The sequence below is a fragment of the Dipodomys spectabilis genome, unplaced genomic scaffold, assembly GCF_019054845.1.
Source record: "Dipodomys spectabilis isolate Male_0828 unplaced genomic scaffold, ASM1905484v1 ptg000006l, whole genome shotgun sequence".
Lineage (NCBI taxonomy): Eukaryota > Metazoa > Chordata > Mammalia > Rodentia > Heteromyidae > Dipodomys > Dipodomys spectabilis.
In genome coordinates, this window is record NW_024870683.1 from 20,329,063 (window position 1) to 20,355,649 (window position 26,587).

The 26,587-nt window shown below is 43.4% G+C and overlaps 1 protein-coding gene and 1 pseudogene across 4 annotated transcripts; one reads left to right on the plus strand and one right to left on the minus strand.

Moving 5' to 3' along the window:
- Positions 1-876: 876 nt before the first annotated feature.
- Ptgr1 (prostaglandin reductase 1) lies at positions 877-25,838 on the minus strand. 4 transcript variants are annotated; one of them, XM_042697932.1, is made up of 12 exons: positions 25,833-25,838; positions 25,781-25,783; positions 23,891-23,898; positions 21,104-21,218; positions 17,878-17,923; positions 17,671-17,727; positions 14,422-14,589; positions 12,058-12,175; positions 11,325-11,480; positions 9,454-9,562; positions 6,076-6,194; positions 877-1,465 (listed from the first exon to the last, which is right to left on the minus strand). In XM_042697932.1, the coding sequence occupies exons 4-12, from the start codon at positions 21,207-21,209 to the stop codon at positions 1,355-1,357; spliced, it is 990 nt and encodes a 329-aa protein (XP_042553866.1). In that variant the 5' UTR covers positions 21,210-21,218; positions 23,891-23,898; positions 25,781-25,783; positions 25,833-25,838; the 3' UTR covers positions 877-1,354. The 4 variants fall into 4 exon arrangements, with proteins under 4 accessions (XP_042553866.1, XP_042553857.1, XP_042553883.1 ...); XM_042697923.1 differs by lacking the exons at positions 23,891-23,898; positions 25,781-25,783; positions 25,833-25,838 and adding an exon at positions 24,094-24,164; XM_042697949.1 differs by lacking the exons at positions 23,891-23,898; positions 25,781-25,783; positions 25,833-25,838 and adding an exon at positions 23,914-23,937.
- Positions 5,320-5,631, plus strand: LOC122123585 (annotated as a pseudogene).
- Positions 25,839-26,587: the final 749 nt, after the last annotated feature.

Sequence of the window (26,587 nt, forward strand, 5' to 3'; positions counted from 1 at the left end):
CCCTCCTCACTTGGCTTGGACTCCAGAACTCTTCCTCAGGCCTTGGTCTCCCTCTGTCACATGACTTCTGTGGACTTTTGACATACCATGCTGGGGAGTCCTACTATGACTCAGCAGCCATATGCATTTTGCTTGGGCTCCAACTCCTGTCATTAGGTGAAAACACTATCTATCCATTGTCCTTACTCTGGCTTCTCATGCCAGGCAGCCGGCCTCCCCCTGCACGCCCCCTTCCCTTACTCTGAGCCACAGGTTTCTCTACCCTGAACCCCAGCAGGCAGCAGATAATGTGTTCTGTACAATCTTACATCATTAGCTTGAATAGTTTAGAAAGACAAGGCACAAAAAGTACTTTTATTTTTAATTGTATTTGAATATATTTGTTCATAAGGTTCAGATTTCAAACAGTACAAAAGATTACACAATATAAAGATTTCTCTAATCCCAATCTTTCCAGTAGTCTCCAATACACTCGACTATTTGAACCAGCCCTCCAGTTCTCTTCTTTGAAGATAGTAATAGAAGCTTTCCCTCATTACTTCATTGTGCTACAATTTCATTTAACCCCTATAGGTCTATGATGGCAGAACTGATCAGCTGAATGGACATCTTTCTGATATTGAATCTTCCTGTCCAAAACGCATGATACCTTTTTAAAATTTAATTTACTAATCATACAGTGGTCTCATTGTGTTATCTCCATATACACATAAACTCACCCTTTATTAAGTCTTTCTTACTACTCTTCCCCTCCTTTTAAAGGCATGGCATAGTACCTTTCTACATATTTACACCTTTTGTGTTCCTTGGGAAGTCTTTAAAGATTAAAATCATGAATATATATTTAGATATATATTCCCAGTGTTACCTTTCTTAAATTTCTGGCAGTGTTTGTCAATGATAGATTCTGTCCTTGGTCTGTTACATTATTAGACTCAACTACAGCGTGTCAGTGTGGACCCTTAGACTTCTGACATCAGTATGGATCACTTCTGGTGTCAACATAAGCACAGGAGTGATCTTCTGACTTCAATTTCACCCACTTTTGCAGGGAGTTAGCTAACACTTACCAGCTTTTACCAATGAGAAATCAGAAATCCAAAGTCACAGGTAGACTTTTGGGCTCCAAAGCCAATTTTTTTTTTTTAAACACCACCAAAGGGGAACCACAGAAGGTAGAGAGATGGCTGATTGTTGTTCATGAGATTTCCATTCTGTCACTCATCACAGTGTGTTTTATTAGGTAGATAAACCTTATTACAGTTGCTGATTCTTACATAAGTAAGGCAATACACATTTTTGCCAAATGGTGAAGGGCTAATGGTCCAGAGATGATTCTCTGTGCCATTTTTCTTCATGCTTTCACTATTGTCTTCCCCAAATTATCTCCTTTCATCATTCCCATGAATGCTGCTGGCATGTTTTCAAATCCTTCGATAATATATTCATGATATTGGATTTTACCCTGTATCGAATCAACAACAAATGGGTTTATTTTACATTTCAGATGACACTCTTCTCATCTGAGCCACAAGCTTATACATTATGTGAACCTTGAAAATACGAGATGGAGACTTTGTTTTCTGTGAACTCAGAAGTTAATTTGGGAGCTGGGCAATGGTGGCTCATGCCTGTAATCCTAGCTATTCAGGAGCCTGAGATCTGAGAATCATGGTTCAAAGTCAGGCCAGGCAGGGAAGTCCATGAAACCCTATCTCCACTTAACCACCAAAAAACCAGTGGAGCTGTGGCTCAAAGTGGTAGAGCACTAGCCTTGGGCAAAAGAGTTCAGGAACAGCACCTAGGCCCTGAATTCAAACCCTACAACTGATAAAAAAAAAAAAGTTAATTTGGGGGTGCCACACATGATGCATATAACAGAGTATTAAGTATACACCACAAAAACTTCATAGTAAATAGATATCAGAACACAGTATGACAGCAAAAGAAATACTACAAGCTCCAATTCAGCGATTTCAAAGTAAATGGTACAGAAACATTTAATAATGCAATAATGATCTCAGGAAAGGTGGAAGGAGACGAGGAAAGGAGCCACCCTTCTACATCCAGGATATAGAAGAGCCAGGATATAGAATCATTTTCTCTACTTAGCCCAGAAGAAGCCATATAAATACTATGGCAGTTTAATAATTTGCTGCTCTTTTAAACTAAGGTTCTTTCAATATGTGTTTATTTATGTAAAGAGTGGGAGGGAAGACTTCATGTCAGTATGGGAGGTTTTTCATTTCCCTTTCTTTCTCTTTTTTTGGGGTCTGGTCGTGGGGCCTGAACTCTGGGCCTGGGCACTGTCTCTCAGCTCTTCAGCTCAAGGCTAGTACTCTACCACTTGAGCCACAGCGCCACTTTCGGCTTTTTTTTTCTTTTTGCTTATGTGGTGCTGAGGAATCGAACCCAGGGCCTCATGCATGCAAGGCAAGCGCTCTACCACTGAGCCACCTTCCCAGCCCCTTTCATTTCCCTTTCTATGATAAGGCACACAGTCTACATTTTCAAAAACTTTTAAAGGTCTTGCAGAGCAAGATTATAGGCATGAGTGACTTAGGAGCTGACATCTGAGAATCACAGTTCAAAGCCAGACCAGGGGAAAAAAATCCTTGAGATTCTTTTTTTTCTTCATCCAAGACCTAGACTTAAATTTGCTAGCTAATGCTTTATACTCAGTGGCAGGCACCCTACACGTGAGCCATGCCTCTAAGCCCTAAGATTCTTCTCTCCAATTGGTCACCAAAAAATCTGGAAGTGACGCTGTGGCTCAAGTTGTAAAGTGCCAATCTTGAGCTAAAAAACAAACAAACAAAAAAAAAACCTAAGGGGTAGTGCCAGTACTGGGGTTTAAACAACAAAATTATTTCTTTGGGTTCACTCCCTAGCACATCAATGAGGGGAAAAAAAAGCAAAGATGAGGGGCTGGGAAGGTGGCTCAGCGGTAGAGTGCTTGTCTTGCATGCATGAGGCCCTGGGTTCGATTCCTCAGCACCACATAAACAAAAAAAAAAAGAAAAAAAAAGCTGGAAGTGGCACTGTGGCTCAAGTGTCGAGCACTAGCCTTGAGCTGAAGAGTTGAGGGCCAGTGCCCAGGTCCAGAGTTCAGGCCCATGACCGGACCAAAAAAAAAGCAAAGATGAGGAAAGAAAAGAAAAGGATTAAGAAGATATTAGGAGCCAGGCACAAGGGGCTCATGCCTGCAACCCTAGCTACTCAGGAAGCTGAGATGTGAGGATCTTGGTTTGAAGCCAGACCTGGCAGCAAAGTCCATGAGACTACTATCTCCAATAAACTACCCAAAAGCCAGAAGTGGAGCTGTGGCTCAAGTGGTAGAGCACAAGCCTTAGCAAAACAGCTCAGGGACAGCGCCCAAGCCTTGAGACTGGTGTGCACATGTGTATGCGCACACACACACAAAAAGGGAGAAAGAAGGGAGAGGAGGAAGAGGAGGAGGGGAATGAGGAGTGGGAAGGGGAGGAGGGGGGAGGAGAAGAAAAGAAGAAATTAGATCCCCTCAGCTTCACTTTGTTAGAGGAAGCATTAGGGATACCAGCACAGGAGTTTCTTGTCAGCTGAGATCACAGGGAACAAAGAGGCTATGCATTGGAACTTAAAAATAATTCAGTTCCTTCTAGCTTTCTAAAGAGAGCACTCCAAGTGTTAGTCTTGGAAAATCATCAAGTGCCAGAGGAACAATCTATTTCTTTGAACTGGAAAAATGATCATAGGCCAGGAATTAGGAAGCACTATAGCACTTTTTTTTTTCTCTAAAACTCAAATAATGCATCTCCATTCTTCAGATTTCTTTGAGTGAAAGTCCACATAGTCACGTGGGAAAATGACAAAGCATAGGAGAAAGGGAATGGCTTCTGCTGGATGCAAAGGCATGGCTGAAGGAAGGCTCTTTTTGGTCTAGGACCTGGGAAGTGGTAGGTCTATTTGCAAGTCCCGCTAACATTTATCTGCTCCACAATGCTTATATAGTGCCTGCAAGTTGCGAGTGGAGTCCCCGGGGGGTTGAACCCAGGACCTCACCCATGCTAAATCATGTGCTTTACCACTCAGATGCATTCCCAGCCTTTTTGATGCCTACATGGATTTAGACAAAACAGTATTCTGCGTGTTGGAGATAGTCCAGGAAATGAAACATATGAGCATTATCCTCATGAAGGTTAGGTTCATGGAAACCAGATAGGTAATACATATGAATGAGTAAGCTATAGGTTATATTAAAATCAAATTGCTGGTGATAAAAGAGAAGAAACATCAGAAATAAGGGGAGTTGCTACTTAAGGTGGAAAATTGCCTTACTCATTCCAGTGTTCTATAGCATGATAAGGCTGACTACAGTGAATTGCATATTTCAAAATAGCTAGTGGAGAAGAATTTGCATGGTCCAATCAAAGAAATGAGAAATGTTCAATGGCTATCCCAATTACCTTGAGCTAATAATTTTACATTGTGCATAGGTACTGAAATGTGTACCTCATTGATGTACACAATTACAATATGTCAACTACAAATTTATATAAATTTTAGGGAAAAGGGCTGGGTGTAGTGTTTCACACCTAGAATCCCAGATTCTTGAGAAGTGGAAATAGGAGGATATGGTTTGAAGCCAGCCTAGTGAAAAAACTATGAAACCCTGTCTGGAAAACAAAATCAAGAAAAAGAGGGTTGGGGAGAAATAGAGTGTTTACCTATCCAGCATGAAGCTCTGACTTCAAGAGGGAAAAGAGAAACTGTGTGCATGTATATAGACAATGTTTCCAGGTAGTTTTTTTTATAAAAGGAAGAATAGTGAAATGGCTCTGTATTTGAGTGGAAATAAAATCTAGAGAAGGGCCAGTTGTGGTGGTACATGCCTGTAATCCTGGCACTAGGGCGGTTGAAGTGGGAAGATTGAGTTCGAAGCAAGCCTGGACTATACTCCCTCTCTACTCCCTCTACAAAGAAACATATTTAGAGAGGATTTTTGTTGTTGTTGTTGTTTCTTTTGTTTTATGCCAGTCCTGGGGCTTGAACGCAGGGCCTGGGTGCTGTCCCTGAGCTCTTTTGCTCAAGTCTAGTGCTCTATCACTTTGAGGCACAACTTCATTTCCATTTTTCTGGTGGTTACCTGGAGATAAGAGTCCCACGGACTTGCCTGGGCTGGCTTTGAACCACAATCCTCAGATCTCAGCCTCCTAAGAAGCTAGGATTACAGGCGTGAGCCATCAGCACCTGGCTTTATTTTTCTTTTTAAGATGGAAAAGGTAAGGCTCATTATATTTAAAAGGCAATGACGGTGGACTTGGTCTTTTGGAATCTGGGATGACGGGCACTTCTAAAGCTGTTGCAAATGTCGAAGAGATGTCTGCGAGAAGATTGGCAAAAGATGACAAAGAGTACAATTGGAGCCCATCCAATTATTGAGGAATGGAATGGCGGAGCTGGTAGGAACCAAAGAAATAGAAGCACTTGGTTGCAAGATAACAGACAGTTTATAGAGGTAGGGGCAGCAGATGGAGATGGTCAAGTGACAACCCAGCAAATCAGTAACAAGGATGATCCTGGGCCAACAAGTACCCACAGCACAGACAAGAGCCTTACTACCCACAGGAGTCTCTCTATGGATACCACTGAGAGGACGTGTGCAGCTCGTATAAACCCTTTGCTTTGTTAACACGGGTCTGCGTGCTGTCTGTTGGTCATGGTTTTCCAACTTGCTTTAGGGACTGGACTGGAAAGTTTTTGGAATTTAAAACTTAAAAAAAAAAAACTTCCTAGAAAGAGGTTATGGTTGTTGGAATAAGAATCCCATCCATTCCTTGATTTCTAACACGTTTTGTTTGTTTCCTGCCTTCTTAGTGCTTTGAGTTTGCTACATTTTCCTTATTTGATCTCCAGAAGTTCTTTCATCAGCACAAAAATAAAAACGCTTAACAACAACAACAAAAAAAAGAGGCAATAGCCCAGGAGACAGGGAGAAAGGGATGATACAGCAAAAGGGAGGGAGAAAGGGGTGTCCAATGGTCTGGGGTGTAAAAAGCCTGGTGTCTGATGGAAGGGCTGACCGAAACCCCTTACCTCTGAGACCCATTTCAGCAAGTCTTTCAGAGCTTTCTGGCGGACGTCTTCGGGCCAGCGGTTGTAAAGGAACCCTTCCATGCGGAGCTGATGGTAGATGATCTTCTCTGGAGGTGGGCCTGAAAGAGGAGGGTGTTTCGGTGACAAGGCCCAGGATGAGGACACAAGCCACACAAGTCACTGTCACTGTTTTCCTGGTGCCTCCCCCTTCTACTTCCTCCGCTCCTTCTCTTGTGATCTGCTAAGTATTACCATGCACTCTGTGTTAGGGAGAATAACGGCCCTGAAAGACATACCCAGAACCTGTGCGTATGTTAAAATAGGTGGCAAAAAGACTTTGGCAGTTGTGACTAAACTAGGAACCCTCAGATGGGGTGATTACAAATGTATGTTACGGGTGGTTTCAGTATAATCATAAGCATGCTAAGTTATAAAGGAAAGAAGGACCCAGGAAAGTTAGTGTGAAGGAAAAGTAAAATAAGTGATAATGTTAGTAGGGATAGACAGAGTTATGATAGCCTCTAGAAGCTGGAAAAGGTAAAGAAACAGATTCTCCTCTAGGGATTCCAGAAAAAAAAACCAGCTGTTTTAGACATTCATTTTAGATTTTAACCTTCAGAACTATAAGAATACATTTCTGCCCAGATGCCCCTCAGTAGATGAATGGATCAGGAAGATGTGGTATATATACACAATGGAATTCTATGCCTCCATCAGAAAGAATGACATTTCCCCATTTGTTAGGAAATGGAAAGGCTTGGAAAAAATTATATTAAGTGAAGTAAGCCAGGCCCAAAGAAACATAGGTCCCATGGTTTCCCTTATTTGCAATATCTAGTATAGGTATGAGTCAAGCGGAAAAAGTCAGATAATGTGATGTTAGGAAAACAAAACCTCAAATATGTATTTTAATGTTTTTGTTTCTTTCATGCATGTGTTTCTAACGCATTTATAAGATTATTTCCTTGTTGCTTTGTATGTCCCTCCCCCACAGTGTAACCCCCGCTTTCACTATATTTGATGTCAGTATAACATGTGGAGGAGATGGGGACAAACAAGTCGTTTAAGGATTCAGGTGGACCTGTTGCAACAATGAGAAGTACAAAATGTCATGTCAAAACCAGCTTTACAATGTCGGTGGGGGGGGAGGGGGGGTACGATTGGTTGGGAGGGAGGGGGGAGGCCGGGAAGGGAGGTGAAGGGTAAACAAAGGAGGAGGCTGCAATGCTTGGTAAGAAATGTATGCATTATCCTGCCCATGTAATTGTAACCCCTCTGTACAGTATGTTCTCAAATAAAATAAAATAAAATTTAAAAAAAAAAAAAAAAAAAAGAATACATTTCTGTTAAGTACTAAGCTTGTGCTCATTTGTCACCGCAGCAATGGGAAACTAATACACACCAAGAAGCCTTACTCAGACCCAACAGCCAAGAAACTCACACTCTGTAAGCAAGGCCAACCCAAGTTTCCCAAGCAGTTCTATGAAGAAGAGGCCCCAAAGATAGCACATGAAAGTGTTCTGCACTTCCCAAGAATGAACACATAGCATGCTCTTCTTTATGATTGTAGTGAATTCATTCTGGGACATGAACTCACTTCCTTCTGTTCTGTTCTAAAAGGAGATGTAAAATAAACCAATGTACGTTCTCAAGTCTAAGAGTCATTAAAAGAGAACAGATCAACAACTCCCATATACTCCTACCCTCGCCATTTCAGGATGCCAAAAGAAAACCTGACAACGCTCTCCTATTTAAGAGTTTCAAGTGGAAACTTATCAAAAGAGTGACTTGGCCCTTCCCCCAAGTTCTCTTCATTGTAATTGTGGATTTGGTCTCAAGAACTTGGATTTCTGATAAATACATGAAATTGGTGATGCTGCTGGCCCTGGGACCCCATCTTGAGAACCACCAGCCTAAAAAGAAACCAAGGCTGTCCTACAGCCTATGAAGAAGAGACTGTTCTGTGTGAGAAAGAGAAAAGCTTGGATTACCTCTGCTGATTTATTTTCCAAGGGGTCCTAATTGAGTAAAAATTGAGAGAGCATGGTCTTGTAAGTCTTACACGTTTCAAAAAGTCAAGTGAAAAGATCAGGGCCATGAAAAGCCAATACAAGTGCTAGACTCCATTGTTGATATCCTGGATAAATGGCATCCCTCAAGCCTAGTCCCTGGCTCATCACTTTGAAGAGGAAATAGAAAAGACCAGTTGTCAGCTCCAAGACCAAGCTGACCAGCTAAGCTGCCCAAGACCAGTTCAAGTTACTTATCCAAAACATCTGGCTGCTCCTAATTTGGACTCTGGTTAACAAAACACACCCTTCAGCTCTGCTTAGTTGGCAGGCTGAGGATTTTCCATGATGCTAGATTAGCATAAACAGGAAAAATAGAGGAAATTAAAAAGTCCTTAACCAGCCATGCACCAGTGGCTCACACCTGTAATCCTAGCTACTCAGGAGGCTAAGATCTGAGGATTGCAGTTCATAGCCAGCCTGGGAAGGAAAGGCTGTGAAACTCTTATCTCCAATAAACCACCAGAAAACCAGAAGTGGCACTGTAGCTCAAGAGGTAGAGTGCTAGTCTTGAACTGAAGAGCTGAGGGGCAGCGCCCAAGCCCAGAATTCAAGCCCCATGACCGACAAAAAAAAAAGTCCCTAACCAGGCAATTGCCAAGTGAGTCTGAAATTGGATGTTGCATAGTCCAAAGGGGAATCTGCAAATTGTCCTTCTTCAGTCTCCTTCTCTGCAAGCCTTCCTGTCACTGTGTACTTGTGTGGCCCCATTCCTGGGGCTTGAACTCAGGAATCTGGCACTGTCTTCTTGAGCTTCTTTTGGCTCAAGGCTAGCTCTCTACAACTTGACCCACAGCACCACTTTCGCCTCTTTCCTTCTTTTTTGTCGGTCATGGGGCTTGAACTCTGGGCCTAGGTGCGGTCCCTTAGCTCTTCAGCTCAAAGCTAGAGCTCTACCACTTGGGCCACAGCGACACTTCCAGCTCTTTCTGCTTATGTGGTGCTGAGGAATCGAATCCAGGGCCTCATGCATGCAAGGCAAGCACTCTACCACTGAGCCAGCCACCTTCCCAGCCTGACTTCTGCCTTTTTCTGTATAGTTTATTGGAGATAAGAGTCTTGTGGTCTTTTCTGCCTGGAGGCTGGCTTCAAACCATGATCCTCAGATCTCGCATCCTGAGTAGCTAGGATTATAAGCATGAGCTATCAGTGCCTGGCAGTAATTAACTATTCTTATTTATTCATTACATTTACCAGGAGTATCAAGAAATCTGCCTAATATTTTGACAGCCACTGGCCTATCCCATATCTGTGCATCTTCAGCTTGCCCAGTCTTCCCATGTCAGTGATCGCACGCATGAGCAGTTACCTGGCGGGAGGGCGTGAGTACTGTTATACGTAGAGATTGCCCCACAGATTGCAATTCTACCGAATGTCTTCATCTGGGATATGACAGCATTTGAAAACTCTCCACCTACCTAAACAGACAGGGAAACACACACATTAAGTAATCTAATGCCTGACTTAAGAGAATCAATACATCATGATCATTGTTTCACAATATGGTTTTTAGTAACAATGAAACTGACTGAACTAGCCAGGTGCTGCTGGCTCATGCCTGTAATCCTAGATACTCAAGAGGCTGAGATCTGAGGCTTGTGGTTCAAAGCTAGGAAGGCAGAAAAGTTAGTGAGACTCTTATTTCCAAGTTACCACCAAAAAGCTGGAGGTGGAGCTGAGGTTCAAGTGGGAGAATGCTAGGTTTGAGCCAAAAAAAAAAAGTTCAGGGACAAGTCTAGGCCCTGAGTTCAAGCCCCAGAACCAACCACATAAAACCAAAAGCAAAATAAAAAAACTGATTGAAATAGCACAACAGTGTAGAGAATTGCAGTTAGAAAAACTTTAGGAACATATATTACATAACTTATAATATTAAAGTTCTTTGCTCAGCTGAGTAGTCTCAAAAGGCACATGAAGAACTCAGGTTTTCCAGTTTCAAATTTTACTACAAAGCCAAATTAATCAAGACTATTTGAAAATAGAAATATAGACTAGAGTCCAAAATAGAATCCTTACATTTATGATCAACTAGTTTTTCTATTCTAATGCCCAAGCAACTTAATAGGGGAGAAAATAGCCCTCTCAACAAACGGTGTAAAATCACTGGAGAATTAGATCTTTCTCATATGTAAATACAAATTAATTTGACATGGAATACAGAACTAAAATTTTGAAACTCTTAAGAAATATATCTTTTTCTTTTCTCTGTGTGTGTGAGCTGGCACTAGGGCTTGAACTGAGACGCACAGTCCCTTATTTTTTTTTTTTTTAACACAAGAATAGCACTCTACCAGTTAAGCCACAGCTCCAGTTCTAGCTTTTTACTGATTAATTGGAGATAAGAGTCTCATAAGACTTTCCTGTGTAGGCTGGCTGCAATCCTCAGATGTTAGCCTCCTAAGTAGCTAAGGTTATAGGCATGAGCCTCTGGCTCATGCTGGCTTATAGAAGTCTACCTTCTTGGCCACTCTGAGTAAGCCAAAGCTTCTTTAAACATAACACCTACAATCCCAAGACCCAGAAGAAAAAAGAGATAGCCAGCCACTGAGATAGGGTCACACCTGTAACCTTAGTTACTCAGGAGGCTAAGATCTGAAGATAGCGGTTTGAAGCCAGCTCAGGCAGAAAAGTCCATGAAACTCTTATCTCCAATAAACCACCAGAAAACCGGAAGTGGCACTGTAACTCAAGTAGTAGAGCGCTCACCTTGAGCTGAAGAGTGCAGGGACAGTGCCCAGGCCCAGAGTTCAAGCCCCACAACGGACAAAAAAAAAAAAAAAGGAAATTGTATTTCACAAAAACTTTTCTAAAAAGTCCTATGTGCTGGGCACTGCTGGCTCATACCTGCAATACTATCCACTCAGAAGGCTAGGATAGAAAGATCATGGTTCGAAGTCAGCTCAGAGAGGAAAGTGTGTGAGACTCTCATCTCCACTGATTACCAGAAAACTGGAAGTGGTGCTGTGGCTCAAGTGGGTAGAGTGTTAGCAAAAACTTCTCAGGGACAACGCCCAAGCTCTAAGCTTAAGCAACAAAAGCCCTGAGTTCAACCAACAAAAAAAAAAACAAAAAAGAAACCTCATATGTATATTCTTCATATATTCTAAATGGGAACTTCAGAAATAGGAAATAATACATCATACTGTATTAATACATCCAATAGATCTGGTTTGTACTTACATTGTCAAAATAGCAATCGTACCCATCAGGAGAGGCATTTTTCAAAGCTTGCTCCAAAGATTTTTCCATCTTGTAGTTAAAAGCAACATCAAATCCAATCTTTTTCAGATAAGCTATTTTTTCATCAGAACCTGCTGATCCAACAACTTTGCAGCCCTAAATGAGGAGAGGAACAGAAGCAATTAATGAGCCTGAAACATGGGTCAACTTCTATTTCCATAGTGTCTATGAGGGCAGACTCCTCACAAACAAACCTTACATTGACCAACTGTTAGTCACTGGGACTAAATACTTAACAATAACAACCTAAGCAGGGTGGCTGGTAGCCCATGCCTGTAATTCTAGTTACTCAGGAGGCTGAGCTGTGAGGATCACAGTTCAAAGCCAGCCTGGGCAGAAAATCTGTGAGACACTTACATCCTATTAACCAGCAAAAAGCTGGAAATGGAACTGTGGCTCAAGTGGTAGAGCAAAATGGTCTTGAGCAAAATGCTAAGGAACACTGCCTAGGGCTTGAGTTCAAGCTCAGGCAAAAAAGATACAAAAACAAAAAGAAATATAAAAGTGCTTACAAACTCACTGTTGTAGAGGGAGGCCATTCCTCTATACCTGCCACAGTATCAAATAACAGTGCTCAGTTTGTCGTTGCTAAAGAACCTCCTCTAACTAGGCTATAAAGTCCTGGAGGCCAGGGAGGTCACTATGTTCCCTGGTTCATTTAGAAGACACTTACCTTGAGCTTTGCGATCTGCCCCACGACAGAGCCTACCGCACCTGCTGCTGCACTGACCATCACTGTGTCCCCACTCTTCGCACCACAGATTTCCAGTAGGCCAAAGTAGGCCGTTAGACTAAGGGAAGAAAATAAGCCTTTATATTTGGTTTTTTCCCTCTTTTCTCCACTCTCTCTTTTTTACTCCCTCCCTATCTATCCCAGGCCATCTATCTATCTATCTATCTATCTATCTATCTATCTATCCATCCTTCCTTCTTATCTAGCCCAAGGTAGCCTTAAACTCAAGACCCAATTACTGCAGGGTCCCAAGTGCTGATATTACAGACAAGTGCTGCCACACCTCCCTCACCCTCTCTCTTTTCTTTATTTGTCCATCATGAGGCTTGAACTCTGGGTCTGGGCACTGTCCATGAGCTTTTCTGCTCAAAGCTAGCATTTTACTACTTTAAGCCACAGCACCATTTCCGGTTTTCTAGTGGTTAACTGGAGATAAGAGTCTCACAGCCTTTCCAGCCCAAGCTGGCTTTGAACCATAATCCTCAGATTTCAGTCTCCTGAGTAGCTAGGATGACAGGTATGAGCCACCAGAGCCTGGCTGTATTTCTTATATAAGCCTTGAAGGTCTTCTCAGTAGCTCAGGGCCATCGGTCCCAGTAAAAGATTTGAAAAACATACAACAACATAGGAAGTGAGCATTTCCAGCCTAAATGGCCCACTTTCTGTTTCCAGTAGGACTAAAGATAATATGTTCTAGGAAGAGAACAGAGAATTGGTTGGAAAGGATGCTTTCTCTCCATCCCAGGTCAGATCCTCATTGTACAAAGATGGATTTCCCCTTCAACATTGAGGATCTACATGGAGAGCTTGTGCCATCTCTACGTAAGTCCTAGGAGATAGTTAGCTTCGTGGAGAAGGTATCCATGTTATCCCAGTCCTTACCCATAGATACAGTGCTATGATATGTCCAGATATGAGCGGTCAGAGAAAGCATAACACAGAGGAATGGAGGGACTGTGGAAATTTCCTTATGTTGCCTTAAGTGGGATGCTGATATTAGTCTGCAGGGAAAGAGTCACTGAGTGCACAAAGATACAGTACAGGCAGTACTCCTGGGAACTTAGTGACCTACAGTAAATCTCAGTGGACAGAAACTTGGAATGGGATGGGGAAGAGAAGTTATACCCACACAGCTCAAGTTCAGGAATGTTGTAACAGATTCCCCTTCTATCAGCCCTTGGAACTTTGCCTCAACAAGAAAAAAAGGACACACTGTGTTTTCAATCCAAATTAACATGAGAAATCACTGCACCAGACTGAAGCATTCTCTTACTATACCATCCAAATGAGAGACTGAAATGAAATGAAGTTCAGTAATAGAAAATTTTTAAGTTTTGATTTCAGACTCCTGAGTGGCTTGGATTACAGGTGTGAGCCACCAGTGCCAGGCCCCATCTCCATTCTTAAATTATGTGAGACTGTACTTAATTTTCTCTTAACCTGGTGTTTTTAAAAAGATGAGTACAGCATCACCTTCAGAATTCCATTAATGTTCATTAAAAATTTAGCATCTCCTTGGTAAGAAATGTATGCATTATCTTGCCCATGTAATTGTAACCCCTCTGTACAGTATGTTCACAAATAAAATAAAATTAAAATAAATAAATAAATAAAAATTTAGCATCTCAAGTCCCAAGTTCAACTCCATTTATAGTCTAAAGCAGAATTCCTAACTTTTTTTTTTTTTTAAGATGGGGTCTTCCTGTGTGGTCCAAATTAGTCTACTCCATCACACTTTGCCTAAAGCACAAAGCAATGGAGTCAGCAGACCATAAACTAAGAAGTCTCAAGTCAAAATAAACCTTTTTTCCTTTTAAAATTGCTTCCCTCAGGTATCTGTCAGAGTGATGAGAAACTGGCTAATCCAACATATAGGTGAGATCAGATGGTATTTGTCTTTCTCTGCCTGACTTACTTTACTTAATGTCTTCCAGTTCCTCTATGTTTTTGTGTCAGCAATTCTTTCTTTCTAAAAGCTCTATCTTTCTATCTCATCCATATGTACATATGGGTATATACATATATATATATATATATATATATATATATATATACATATGTGTGTGTGTGTGTGTGTGTATATATAGTCTATTGTGTATATTATGTATATAATGGAGGTGTAACCATCCTTTCTTTATCCATTTATCCACTGATGAACTCTTAGGTTGATGTTCTTCCCTTCTCAGTCCTATCATCTTCTCTTAGACCCATAATACCTCAAGCCTCTTCTTGACCAAGGTCCAAACAAACCATTTTGGAAAACTAGTATGTCAGGTATTTAAACAAATATATCCAAGAACTCACCCTGGCATGCCCACGGTGCCCAGAGCCAAAGACAGTGGTACTGTATCTGGCCATTCTGCTAGCAGCTTTTGCAACTTTTTCCCATCAGAAATGGAGTGTGTTGTCCAGCCCAAGAAACCCAGGACAATAGTTCCTGTCGGAAAGGCTGAGTTTTTACTTTCCACAACTCTGAAAGATAAAGCACATTAAGATCTGTGACTCACCAGGGCACTAGTGGCTCAAGCCTTCAATCCTAGCTACTTAGGAGGCCAAGAAGACCTGACTCTCTTCTTCCCTTATGTTGGAGTCAGGATATTATGTGGTTCATTTTCAAAAAGGGCATTTGGTTTGATAGTCCCTGGCTGATACTCTGCCATCTCTCTCCATCTTAATAGCCACTGGTACAGGGCTATTCAAGAATACTCTCGATGGTTCCAGCACCCTCACCTGGTCTACTTCTCTTCTTTTTAAGCAAAAGGCTCCTATTCTCTGGTTCAAGCTATCAGCCTTGAACCTCTCTCTCTCTCCATAATAAGCACCCAGGGCTTCACACTTGCTAGATATACTTGAACCATGTGTCTGGGCCATTCATGGTCCTGTCTTCTCCCTCTCTCCTTACTTGTCTATCGCTCTACCACCTGCAGCAGCCTGCCTCCCACCCCCACTGCTTCCCTCATTGCCGAATCCAGTGGCTGTTCTTTAAAAATCATACTCTGCTCAATCCTGTGGGTCTCCCAGGACTCTTTCCCCGCCAGCTCCCCTGGAGACTCATGTCTCCTGGCTTTCTCTCTCTCTCTAAGCTACCCCATTGCTGCTTCATTTACTAATTCCTTTTCTTTTACTTTCTCCCACTCATCATTCTTTACTGTTTTCTCCCTGTCCCCTATCAAAATACCATATTTATTCTAGAAAACTCAAAACATAAAATAAAATAAAACTATCAGGCTGGGAATTTAACTTGGTGGTAGAGCTCTTGCCTAGATTGCTTCAGGTCCTAGGTTCAAACCTCAGCACTGTAAAAAATAAAGACAAATTTGTAAGTAAACTAGTTTAACAAAAGTAAAATAAAATAAAATGATCAGTTATAGCATTACACACAAAGATAAATGCTAGTACTTTGGTGTGTTTTATGGCAATCTTAGCATTTAAAAAAGCATATTGTGCCGGGTGCCAGTGGCTCACCCCTGTAATCCTAGCTACTCAGGAGGCTGAGATCTGAGGATCTCGGATCAAAGCCAGCCCGGGCAGGAGACCGTGAGACTCTAATCTCCAATAAACCACTCAGAAAACTGAAAGTGGTGCTGAGGGACAGCGCCCAGGCCCAGAGTTCAAGCCCCATGACGGGGAAACACACACACACACACACACACACAAATTAAAAAATAAAAAATAAAAATGCATATTGTATGTTTACTTGATTGAAATGGTTTGTAATTTTGTTTTTCTCTCAAATTATATGAGTCTATACAATTAACTCTTGTTTTCCATGTTAGCAACAATCCTTCTAAAACTATAGAGCTTTAAAAACCTCAAAAATTTAATGATTCTCCCATCATTTGATTATTTCTAGTATCTTTCCTAATACAAATTACACTTTCATTAAAATTTTAAATGTTTACTGTTTCCTTAAACTATAGTTCTATAATTACTAGATAAAAGAGTATAATGATATTTGTACTCGTACTCAATGAAAATCAGAATAGGATTTTAACCAATGGTATTATGATAGTCACTTAGAATTAAACATCACTCCTTTTTCAACATAAATATTAAATGACTAAACTTTTTTATTTCCATTTTTTTTTGAGACAGGGTCTTACTATGTAGGCCAGGCTGGCCTTGAATTCATGATCCTTCTGCCTTAGTGTTCCCCCCATGCACCCCATTAGGGCTGGGATAACAGGCTACTTGAAAATTTTAATCAATGTTTGGGGACTGGAGAAAGATCATTAAAGACTCAAATATTCTCCATCCTTAACATACAAGAAATCTTTGCAGATCAAAGACAGAAAGTCATAAAGAAGGTCAAAAGATATAAATAATTGATCAGAAAACTGATTATTAACTTAGAGAAAGTTCAGCCGTCTATTCATCTCAGATTGCCAAATCTGATAGCAAACAGTGAGCACAGATCAAAAGAAGCAGGTGCTTTTGTTCTAGTGAAGGGAGCAGGAACTCATACCATCTTTTTTTTTTTTTTTTTTGGTAGTGGCAGGGATTCAATTTAGAGATCCACACTTGCTCAGTGCCTTTACCACTGGAGCCCCGTAGCCTTTCTTTTTTCTTTCGGTTTTAGTTTTAGAATACAATCTCCCATTTTTTCGTGGGGCAGGCTGAATCATAACCATTCTATTTATAGTTCCCATGTAACCAGAATGGCGGGTACAATAGCCAGCTCTTGGTTGAGATGGAGATTTATGAACTTTTTGCTTAGGCTAGCCTTGAACCATGAGTTCTACCTCCCAAGTAGCTAGGATTATAAACATAAGCTACTCTTCCAGGGCCTCACACGTGTGTGTGTGTGTGTGTGTGTGTGTGTGTGTGTGTGTGTGTGTGTGAGAGAGAGAGAGAGAGAGAGAGAGAGAGAGACAGAGAGAGTGTATGTGTGTGTATGCGCACTCCAGTAAGGAGGTTTGAACTTAAGGCCTGGGCATTGTCCTTTAGCTTTTTCTCTCAAGACTAGTGCTTGAACCACTTGAGCTATAGCTCCACTTGTGGCTTTTTGGTGAATAATAGGAGTTAAGAAGCTGGGCACCAGTGGCTCACACCTGTAATTGTAGCTACTGAGGAGACTGAGACCTGAGGATCATGGTTCAAAGCCAGCCCAGATAAGGAAAGTCCCTGAGACTCTTTATCTCCAATTAACCACCAGAAAACTGCAAGTGGGGCTGTGGCTCAAGTGGTAGAGTGCTTTCCTTGAGCTGAAGAGCTCAGGGACAGCGTCCAGGCCCAGAGTTCAAGCCCTATAACCGACAAACAAAAACCTAGGAGGCTGCCAGGGCTGGCTTCAAATTGCAATCTTCATATCTCAGTTTCCTAAGTAGCTAGGATTAATTCCTCCCTTGAAGTTGCTTCTCTCAGGCACTAACCCACCATCCTTCCTCCTTCCCTTTCAGGAAGTAGGGCAGGATTTCCCAGCTGCCTCTGGTATCAAACAGTGAGTGGACGGTCCAGGCTAACAGACTTGCAGAAGCAATGGACAAAGCTGGAACGCAGCAGGAAGTAAAGGGGCTGCATTTTACAAGTCTTGGTAGCGACATAAATGATTACCTGGCCACCTGCTCTCCCATCATCATGTCACCCTCCTTCAATCTTTTGGCCGCCACTCTGAAAAAAAAAAAAATCTGTTCTTAGTATTAAGTTCATCTTGGAAAAGCTGTCTGAATTCTAAAAGTTCAGTTGGCTGTTGGAGAAGATGAGAAACTTTCACATAGGGTCTAACACACAGTACAGGAACTTTTGGGAGGGAAATAATACCTCATGTAAGGATCCACAGAAAGGAACAACGCCTCAAGCAGGACCTCTGCAAAACAAAGCATTCCACAACCAATTAGAAACTCCAGGCCTAGTGCCTATGCTGTTTTCCTGTGCTGTGGTTTTTTGTTTGTTTGTTTGTTAGTCGTGGGGCCTGAACTCTAGGCTTGGGCACTGTCCCTCAGCTCTTCAGCTCAAGGCTAGCACTCTACCACTTGAGCCACAGCCCCACTTCTGACTTTTTCTGCTTATGTGGTGCTGAGGAATTGAACCCAAGGGCCTCATGCATGCAAGGCAAGCACTCTACCACCGAGACACCTTCCCAGCCCTCCTGTGCTGTTTTTGATTCTAACTAAACAGATCCCTAACCTCCCCCCACAACAAAACAAAACAAAACAGGGCCCAAGGAGCAAACCTAGGACTTTGTGTGTGCTAGACAATAAGTCTACCACTAACTATTCCCTAGCCCCTCATCTATCTTTTTATGGAAGAGACAGGAAAAAGATAAGAAGGGCTCTTAGGAGGCAGGATAAGATGGCAGATTAAAAGCTTCCTTTGTTTGATGAAGGATTGTTTTCAATGTTTATATGCTAGCCTTGAGAGAAAAAGCTAAGAGACCATGCCAAGGCCCTGAGTTGAAACAGCATTAAAGTACCTCCCCAAAAAACTGCAAGAAGGATTAAAAAATAGGGTAGGTGAGAAACGGACAGTATAGAATGATAGAGGAGGTGAGTATGATTAAAATATATTATATTCATGAATATAGAAGTATCAGAATAAAATTCCCTCACACTGTACATGCTAAAAAAGAAAGGAAGAAAAAAAAGAGAGAGAGACAGGTTCCAGTGGCTCATGCCTATAATCCTAGTGACAGCCACCCAGGAGCCTGAGACCTAAAGACTGCAATTCAAAGCCAGCCAGGCCAGAAGAATCTGAAAGACTAGCTCCACTTAACTAGCAAAACGCTAGACTAGAGATATGGCTCAGTGGTAGAGCACTAGCCATAAGCAAGAAACCCAACAATCAACTGAAGCCCCATGTTTCAAGAATGAGAACCAGCACAAGAAAGAGAGAGAAGAGGAAGAGGAAGGGAAGGAGAGAAGGAGGGAGGGAGAAAGGGAGGGAGGGAAGAAGGGAAGGAGGGAGGAAGGGAGGAAGGGAAGGAGGGAAGATGAAAGAAAAAGAGAGAAAGTTCTCACATTTGGCCCAGCCCAGTTAACAATGATATTAATAACAACAACAATAATATCACTTACATTGCTTTATATGATTTACTTCATTTGATATTGTCAGCCATTGTTTCTGATGTTTTTAAGTTCAGGCTATGTTACTGGTCAGGGCCACATTTTGTAACCACCTTGCTGCACTGCTCCCAGTGGCTTTCCTTACTAACTCCAGTTATAGAACAAAAAGGCATGCGCTTTGCTTTAGTGAACCTCATGCATACATTTTCTAGAATTTTGATCCCAAGTCCGAGCCATCAAAATTTAACCATGATTGCTAACTTTGCTACATTACTTGACTGTATCCCCTTTTCTAGAAAGCTCACCTAACTATAAGCACTTCTTCTAGACACTCTGATAGTCTGAGCTGTATGCATGTGCTGGCGGTGCTTTACCTCAATGGATGAGCAGGGCAGAGAGAACATCCTCCATCCGCTCAAAGCCCAGGAGGCCAATGCTCCCAAGCATGGATTTTGGTTATTGAAGAATGCAGAGGGATCCTCTAGTCTGACATCAAGGCCTGGCAGATGGCAAAATACCACCTTCCCGGGGGACTGGCTCCCTGGCTGCTTCCCATCAAGAAATGCATTTGCAGCAGTGGAGGAGGTAGGTCAGTGGAAGAGGAAGGGCTTGCCTGGTACGCTCTGGGTTCAACCTTCAGTACCCACCACACACACAGAGGAAAGGGAGGGGAGCGGTGGGGAGAGAAAAGGACAGGAGGGAAGTGGAGGGGGAGAGATGGGAAGGAAAGGGAGGAGAGGGAAAAGGAGAATTTCCTAGGGGAATGTGACTTGCTTTGACCAATGGGATATTAGTACACATAAAGACAAGTAGAGGCTTGAAAAGTCTGAGTACCCTGAAGCTTGCCAACTCAGGCCATTCTAGATCCATGATCCATTGTGAGAAAAGAGCTCTAACTAGCTTGCCCAAGAGGCCTCCGTAGAGGAACTGAGGCCTGCACCGCAGCAGAGAGCCTGCTATATCATGTACATCAGTAATGCCTACTTCCCCTCCCATCTGGCTTTTTGAGAGTCTCACTATGTTAAGTCCAGGCTGGACTTGTTTTTTTGTTTTTTGTTTTTTGCCGGTCATGAGGCCTGAACTCTGGGCCTGGGCACTGTCCCTCAGCTCTTAGGCTCAAGGCTAGCGCTCTACCACTGGAGCCACAGCGCCACTTCGGGCTTTTTCTGTTTATGTGGTGCTGAGGAATTGAACCCAGGGCCTCATGCTTGCAAGGCATGCACTCTACCACTGAGTTACCTTCCCAGCCCCCATAACTGGACTTGAACTCAGGACCTGGGCACTGTTTGTGAGCTTTTTTGCTCAAGGCTAATACTCTACCACTTAAGCCACAGCTTTGGGGGGGAGGGGGAGGGACAGTTAATTGGAGATAAGAGTCTCATGGACTTTCCTATCTGGGCTGGCTTTGAACTGTGATCCTCAGATCTCAGCCTGCTGAGTAAGTAGTATTATAGGTCGGAGCCACCAATATCTGGCTTTGTGTGTGTGTGTGTGAGAGAGATACCAAAGGACTTTCTGCTCTATTAGTTGAGCCATGCCCTCTAGTTTTTTACTTTCTCTAGTTGGGGGATAGTGCTATGCTTTTACAAGCTGGGCTGGACCACAATCCTCCTAGTTACACTTTCCCTACATAGCTGGGATAACAGGCATGAGCCACCATATCCAGCTACTGGTTGAGATGGATCTCTTAAACTTTCTGCCCAGGCTGTCCTTGAACTGTGATCCTCCTAATTTCAGCCTCCAGAGTATCTAGGATTACAGGCATGAGCCAACACTCCCAGAGCAAGCCTATTCTAAAACAACCATTTCTCCCAGATAAGGCCTACATAATAGTCACTCAGAAGAGCCCTGCCTGAACTGCCAACCCTCAGAATTGTGATCTAATAAATACTTGTATGAAGCCATCAGATTTGGGGTAATTTGTTATATAACAAAGGCGAAGTGAAATAGTCTCTTTCACCTCTGAAATCCTGAGTGTGGCTCACCTCCATTTTTTAAGGGTGGGAGCTCAGTCGTCTTCAGCTGGAAGTTACTATCTGTAGGGTGACCTTCGAAGTGCTTCTTCAGCGTCCAGCTCTTAGCCTGCACCATTCTGAGTGCCTAGAACACAGTAGACGTGTGAGCACACAGAGGCCAGATGCTTACAGTTCTGGAGCCCCCTGCACTAGCCCAGAGAACATAACATTGCTACAGTATCATTAACACCTACCATATCCATTTTTACTAGTACAATTAATTATACAAAGCAATGGGTTTCATTTAATAATTTCATATATACATACACAAAGTGAATATATACTTGATGTGTGTGTGTGTGTGTATATATATATATATATATATATATATATATATATGATGCTTTGATTTTGTTCACCCTTTCAAGATCCTCCCTTCCCTCCCCTCATCCACTTCCTCTTCTGGAATAGTACCCTGGCTGTCATTTTCCCCGCCCCCGCCCTCCCCCCCACACCTAGATTCCACATATGAGAAAACATGTGATGTAATATTTGTCTTTGTAGGCTTAGCTTATTCACTTAACCTAATGATCTCAGTTTCACCTATTTTACTCCAAATATTCTTTATGGCTTGTTATAAATAAGCATTGATACACACACACACACACACACATATATATGTATATATATATATACATATACATATATATTATATATATATATATATATATATATATGTTTGGCCAGTCATGGGGCTTGAACTCTGGCCTGGGCACTGTCCCTGAGCTCCTTTTGCTTAAGGTTAAAACTCTACCACTTGAGCCACAAGGCCACTTCTGGCTTTTTCTGTGATTAAATGGAGATAAGAGTCTCGAGGATTTTCCTGCCAGAGCTGGCTTCAAACTGCGATCTTCATATCTCAGCCTCCTGGGTAGCTAGGATTATAGGCATGAGCCAACAGCGCCCAGATAATTCATTACATTTTCTGGGCTGTGTTAGCTAAGCATTTCATATATATAAGCTCACATTATCCCCCAAATTTTGCCATTACTACATTTTCCTCATTCATTCATTCATGCATTGAAGGACATCTATGTGGATTCCATAGCCTGGCTGTTATGCATAGTGCCACAATAAGCATGGTTGTAAGGGTATCTTTTGTATGCTGACACAGATTGTATGGTAGTTCTACCATACAATAGTATTTAGCTTTATGAGGGAACTTCTGTACTTATTTCCATTTTGGCTGGACTAATTTATATTCCCACCAATGGTGTACAAACAAGGGTTCCTCCCCGCAACCCCCATCTTCCCAAGCATCCTTTACTTTTTCTACTCTGGATGACAGCCATTCTGACTGAAGAGAGATGGAATCTCGGGGCCATTCTGATTTACATTTCTCTGATAGCTAGAGATGTGGGACATCTTTTCATGCAATTACTAGCCATTTGTATTTCTTCTGATTATTAACTGTCCAGTTCATTTCCCCATTTACTAGTTGTCGTTTTGGCATTAAATGTTGAATTCTTTATATTTTCTGAATATTAATCTCTCTCAGTTGAACAGCTGACAAAGATATTCTCTTTCTGAAGTTGTCTTTTCCCTTTGGTACTTGTTTCCTTTGCTGTGCAGAGCTTTTTAATTTAATGCCATTCCACCTGTCAATTCTTCCTATTATTTCCTGAGCTATTTCCTAAAGTTCAGCCAGAAAGTTATTATCCATGCTTCAATCTTAAATTGTTTTCCCATAAGTGGTTTCCAAGTTTTAGGTCTTGCCTTCAAGTCAACTACACTACAACTACTCATTGTGCTTCAAATGCTCAGCTAAGCACTTCCATATGTATGATTTCTCTTTATTCCCAGAACTTTCCTAAACCATAGGCATATTATCATTGCTAATATACAGATGAGGAAACTTAGATGTGAAGATGCACCCACCTCCCCCCCCCCACACACACACAAGGTAAAAGAAAATGTAACCCAGCACAGAAGTTCTTCCCAGGCACCACTTAGACTAGAATTTCTCTAGAATACTGAACTGGACGTGCAAATATTCCCAGTTTCTCGCTTCTCATGAAGTAGATCCTCAGAAGAAAAAGTCAAACACAGAGAACCAAAGGAAAGTCGGGACATCTCTCTCTCCTTCGGAAAGCCACCCATCCCATCTGCAGGCAGCCGCAGGAACGCCCGCGGGCCACGGGGTGGCGCCGCCGCTCCACCTCTTCCGCGGGAGCCAAGGCTCGGGATTGGGCAACCAGGCGGAAATCGAGGGCTGAAATTTAAACCACCAGACCCAAAACGGGTCAGGACCAGGGGCCCCGGACCGTCCCCGCGCCGGGGGAATGCCAACGCCCCCCCCCCGGCCCCCCGGACAGGACGGGGTGGCGGGAGCCAGTCTGCCCCGGGGGTGGGGTGGAGGGGGGCGAGGTGGGGATCGGCGGGGGAGGGGGACACTTCCTGGGGCGCGGGAACACCGATCGGAGCCCACCCCCCCCCAAACTTCACACTGACAATCAGCTGTGGGGTCCCGGTATTTCACAACCACACGCACCTTCACGCACCACCCACCACCGCGCGCAGTCCGCGGCGAGCAAGCGCTCCACACCGAGGCTTCCCGCCGGACCCCTCGCGACCTTTGACCAGCGATGCCACCCCTCCCCTCTCCCTCCCCCTCCCCTCCGCCTCCGCAAACCCGCAGCCCGCTCCGCGCCCGCGCCGGTTCGTGGCAGCTGTGGAGGTGTCCACTTGCTTTTGTCTCTCTTCCCGCTCACCCGAGGGAGGGCCCGGGGGCCCGAGGGGCCCGATCGCCGCGCCCACCCCGCGCCCTCCCCGATTCCCACCTCGTGGTTCTCCCCGACGCCCGGGCCGCCCGTCCCCAGCAGGCAGCTCCGCCCGCCCCAGCCGCGGGTCGGAGTTTCCGCCAGAGCCTGCAGGGGACCCAGCGATCGCATGGAGCGCCCACCCGCCGCGGCCCGCAGCGCAGACCTCCGCGGGAGGGCGGAGGGCAGGCGGCTACTAACCAGACTCGAGGTTGCCCGACGTGGACTGCGCGTCCCAGCGCCCGGCACTTGGGTGTCTAGAGGGTGGGAGGGGGCGGGGCCTCGCGGGGGGCGGGGCCTCGCGGGGGCGGGGCCTCCCGCGTCCAGACGGTGGGGAGTCGCCTGTGCAGGCCAGGGTCAAGGAGCAACCCTGGATCTGAGGCACGTGTGCACGTGTGCGTACGTGTGTGTGTATCTCTGTGTGCGAAGAAATACAATTAAAAACATCTCTTTTTAATGAATAATGTGAAGACCGGAGGCGTGGCTCTAGTGACAGACGGCCAGCCAGGGGCAAGAAAACCCAGCAAGAACACATAGCCTTGAATTCAGGCCCCAGCACACACACACACACACACACACACACACACACACACACACACACACACACACGAATAAAACGAGTTTAGTGTAGATGATAGGAGTTAGTGGGAAAGCAGGCAGTCAAGGAATTTCGGCTTTGTACATCTCTTGCAGGCAGCAAGTGAAGCTGAGAAATCAAACCTTCCTGACCAAGAAATTGGGGCAAGGGACTATGAAGGAAAAGGGAACAGAAAGACAGGATGGTGCAAGGACAAAAGAATGAGGAAGCAGGCAGTCCCCCAACACGCCCTGCAGATAAGCCAGACCTGTGTGACAAAAAAATAAGTCGAGGAGCTGCAAAAACAGGAAAAGCAAAAGGAGATCCATCCATCAAAGGGTGGCCAGGGAAACGCCCCATAAATGCAAAAAAACGAGTGGGGCTCTGGTGGCTCATGCCTGTAATGCTACCCACTCAGGTGGCCGATCTCTGAGGATTGAGATGAGAAGCAGTTCATGATGCTCTCAATTCCAATTAGCCACCACACTCCACTTCTAGGTTTTCTAGTGGTTAACTGGTTAAAATGGTTGATAAGACTGTGACAGACTTTCCTGCCTGGGCTGGCTTTGAACCACAATCCTCAGATCTCTGCTTCCTCAGCAGCTAGGATTACAGGTATGAGCCACCAGTGCCTGGCTCATAAAGTTTTTTGAACCGATTCACCCATGACTCCCACAAACCTCTCCTCTACGATTAGTAACTCTATCCTGGACAGGGCCTTTTTCTTTTTTCATTCCATTTTTAGTGTGTGCTAATCGTTCAAAGAGGTTTCACCTTGGTTTTTCACATATGCATATATATACAGTATGTACATATATATACATGTGTGTGTATATATATATATATATATATATATATATATATATATATATAGCTGGTATTGGGGCTTGAAATCAGAGCCTTAATTGGTTGGGTGTTACTAAAATAAAAATCGATACATTCTACCTTTATACTTCTTCATGCCTAGAATGTGAAGGTGCTGTCTGGTGGTGCAAAAAAAAGCCTTCTTGTGCCCATAGGAAAGAAAGCCACACACTAGAGATGGCAGCAGAGGGGGAACGGCATCAAGGTGATTGGGTTTTCAGCTTCCTGCTTTGGCCTGTGTTTCATGGGGGCAGAAAACAGGGTGCTTTTAAAGTCATTGCAGTTTGTTTTCTGGAAGCATAGAATGCACGCCTGACCTGGGTATGGACAGGGCTGAGCTTCTGCACTGTGCTCACCAGCCAGAGTTTATCGAGTCCATCTGTCTTCCAGCCCAGCAGAGGACTGGCCTGGAAAGCAGTCACCAAGTTCCCAACACCTGTGGAGGACAAGCTTCCAATGCTTACCTGGCCCACATGAAGTACATTTTAGAGAAAATCACCTGCCAACCTGCAGTGCCTGCTTCACAACTGTGCAGTCAGTGATAAAGACTAAGTGTAACGCTGGGCTATGCCCTACTCACAAGTAGCAGCCCCAAACAACTTTGCACTCTTCCTCTCTTCCATGCCCCATTTGTTCTTTTTTTAAAAAACATACATATATAGTATAGTGCAATATGGGTGCATATGTATGTATATAAACATATATGTATGTGTATATATATGTATATATATATGTTGACAACCTACTGTCAACATCACATGTTTCAGGTACATCAAATATGAGAAAATATTTTAGGCTTTTAGGTACTAAAGGAGCTAATAAAGTTGCAAGTGTGAATAGTCTTGGCAAAATAAGAATTCTAGGCCCCCAAAAAGGGCCGAGATCACCTCAAGTAAGTACTGACTTGACTTGAAATGGGAAGTCTCCAGAAGCTTTGGCCATCATGGGCTTGGAATATGGCTCTGTGTGGAGCGCTTGGCTAGAATGTGCATGACCCTCGATTTGGTCCCTTGCACCATTAAAAAAGATTTATGTAATCTGACAGAAATATGCCATGTCACAACACACAGTATCTTGGGCAATCATCATATCTCAGTCTTTTTTTTAAATGTGTTATTGTAAAGATGCTGTACAGAGGGGTTCTAGTTGCATGAGTAAGGCAGTGAGTAACATTCCTTGTCAATCATCATTACCCCGTCCCTTGTTGTTGTCCAACTCGCCCTTCCCTCCCCACCTCCCACACTCTTCCCCACC

Bases quoted from the DNA above. Each gene is read 5' to 3' on its own strand.
- Ptgr1 (XM_042697932.1), bottom strand. From the start codon at position 21,209: ATGGTGCAGGCTAAGAGCTGGACGCTGAAGAAGCACTTCGAAGGTCAC. The intron at 14,590-17,670 runs GTAATCATTTAT...TTTATCTTTCAG, and splicing joins ATGGGAGAGCAGGTGGCCAG to AGTTGTGGAAAGTAAAAACT. The intron at 6,195-9,453 runs GTAACTGCTCAT...CTCCTCTTTCAG, and splicing joins TACTCACGCCCTCCCGCCAG to GCCCACCTCCAGAGAAGATC.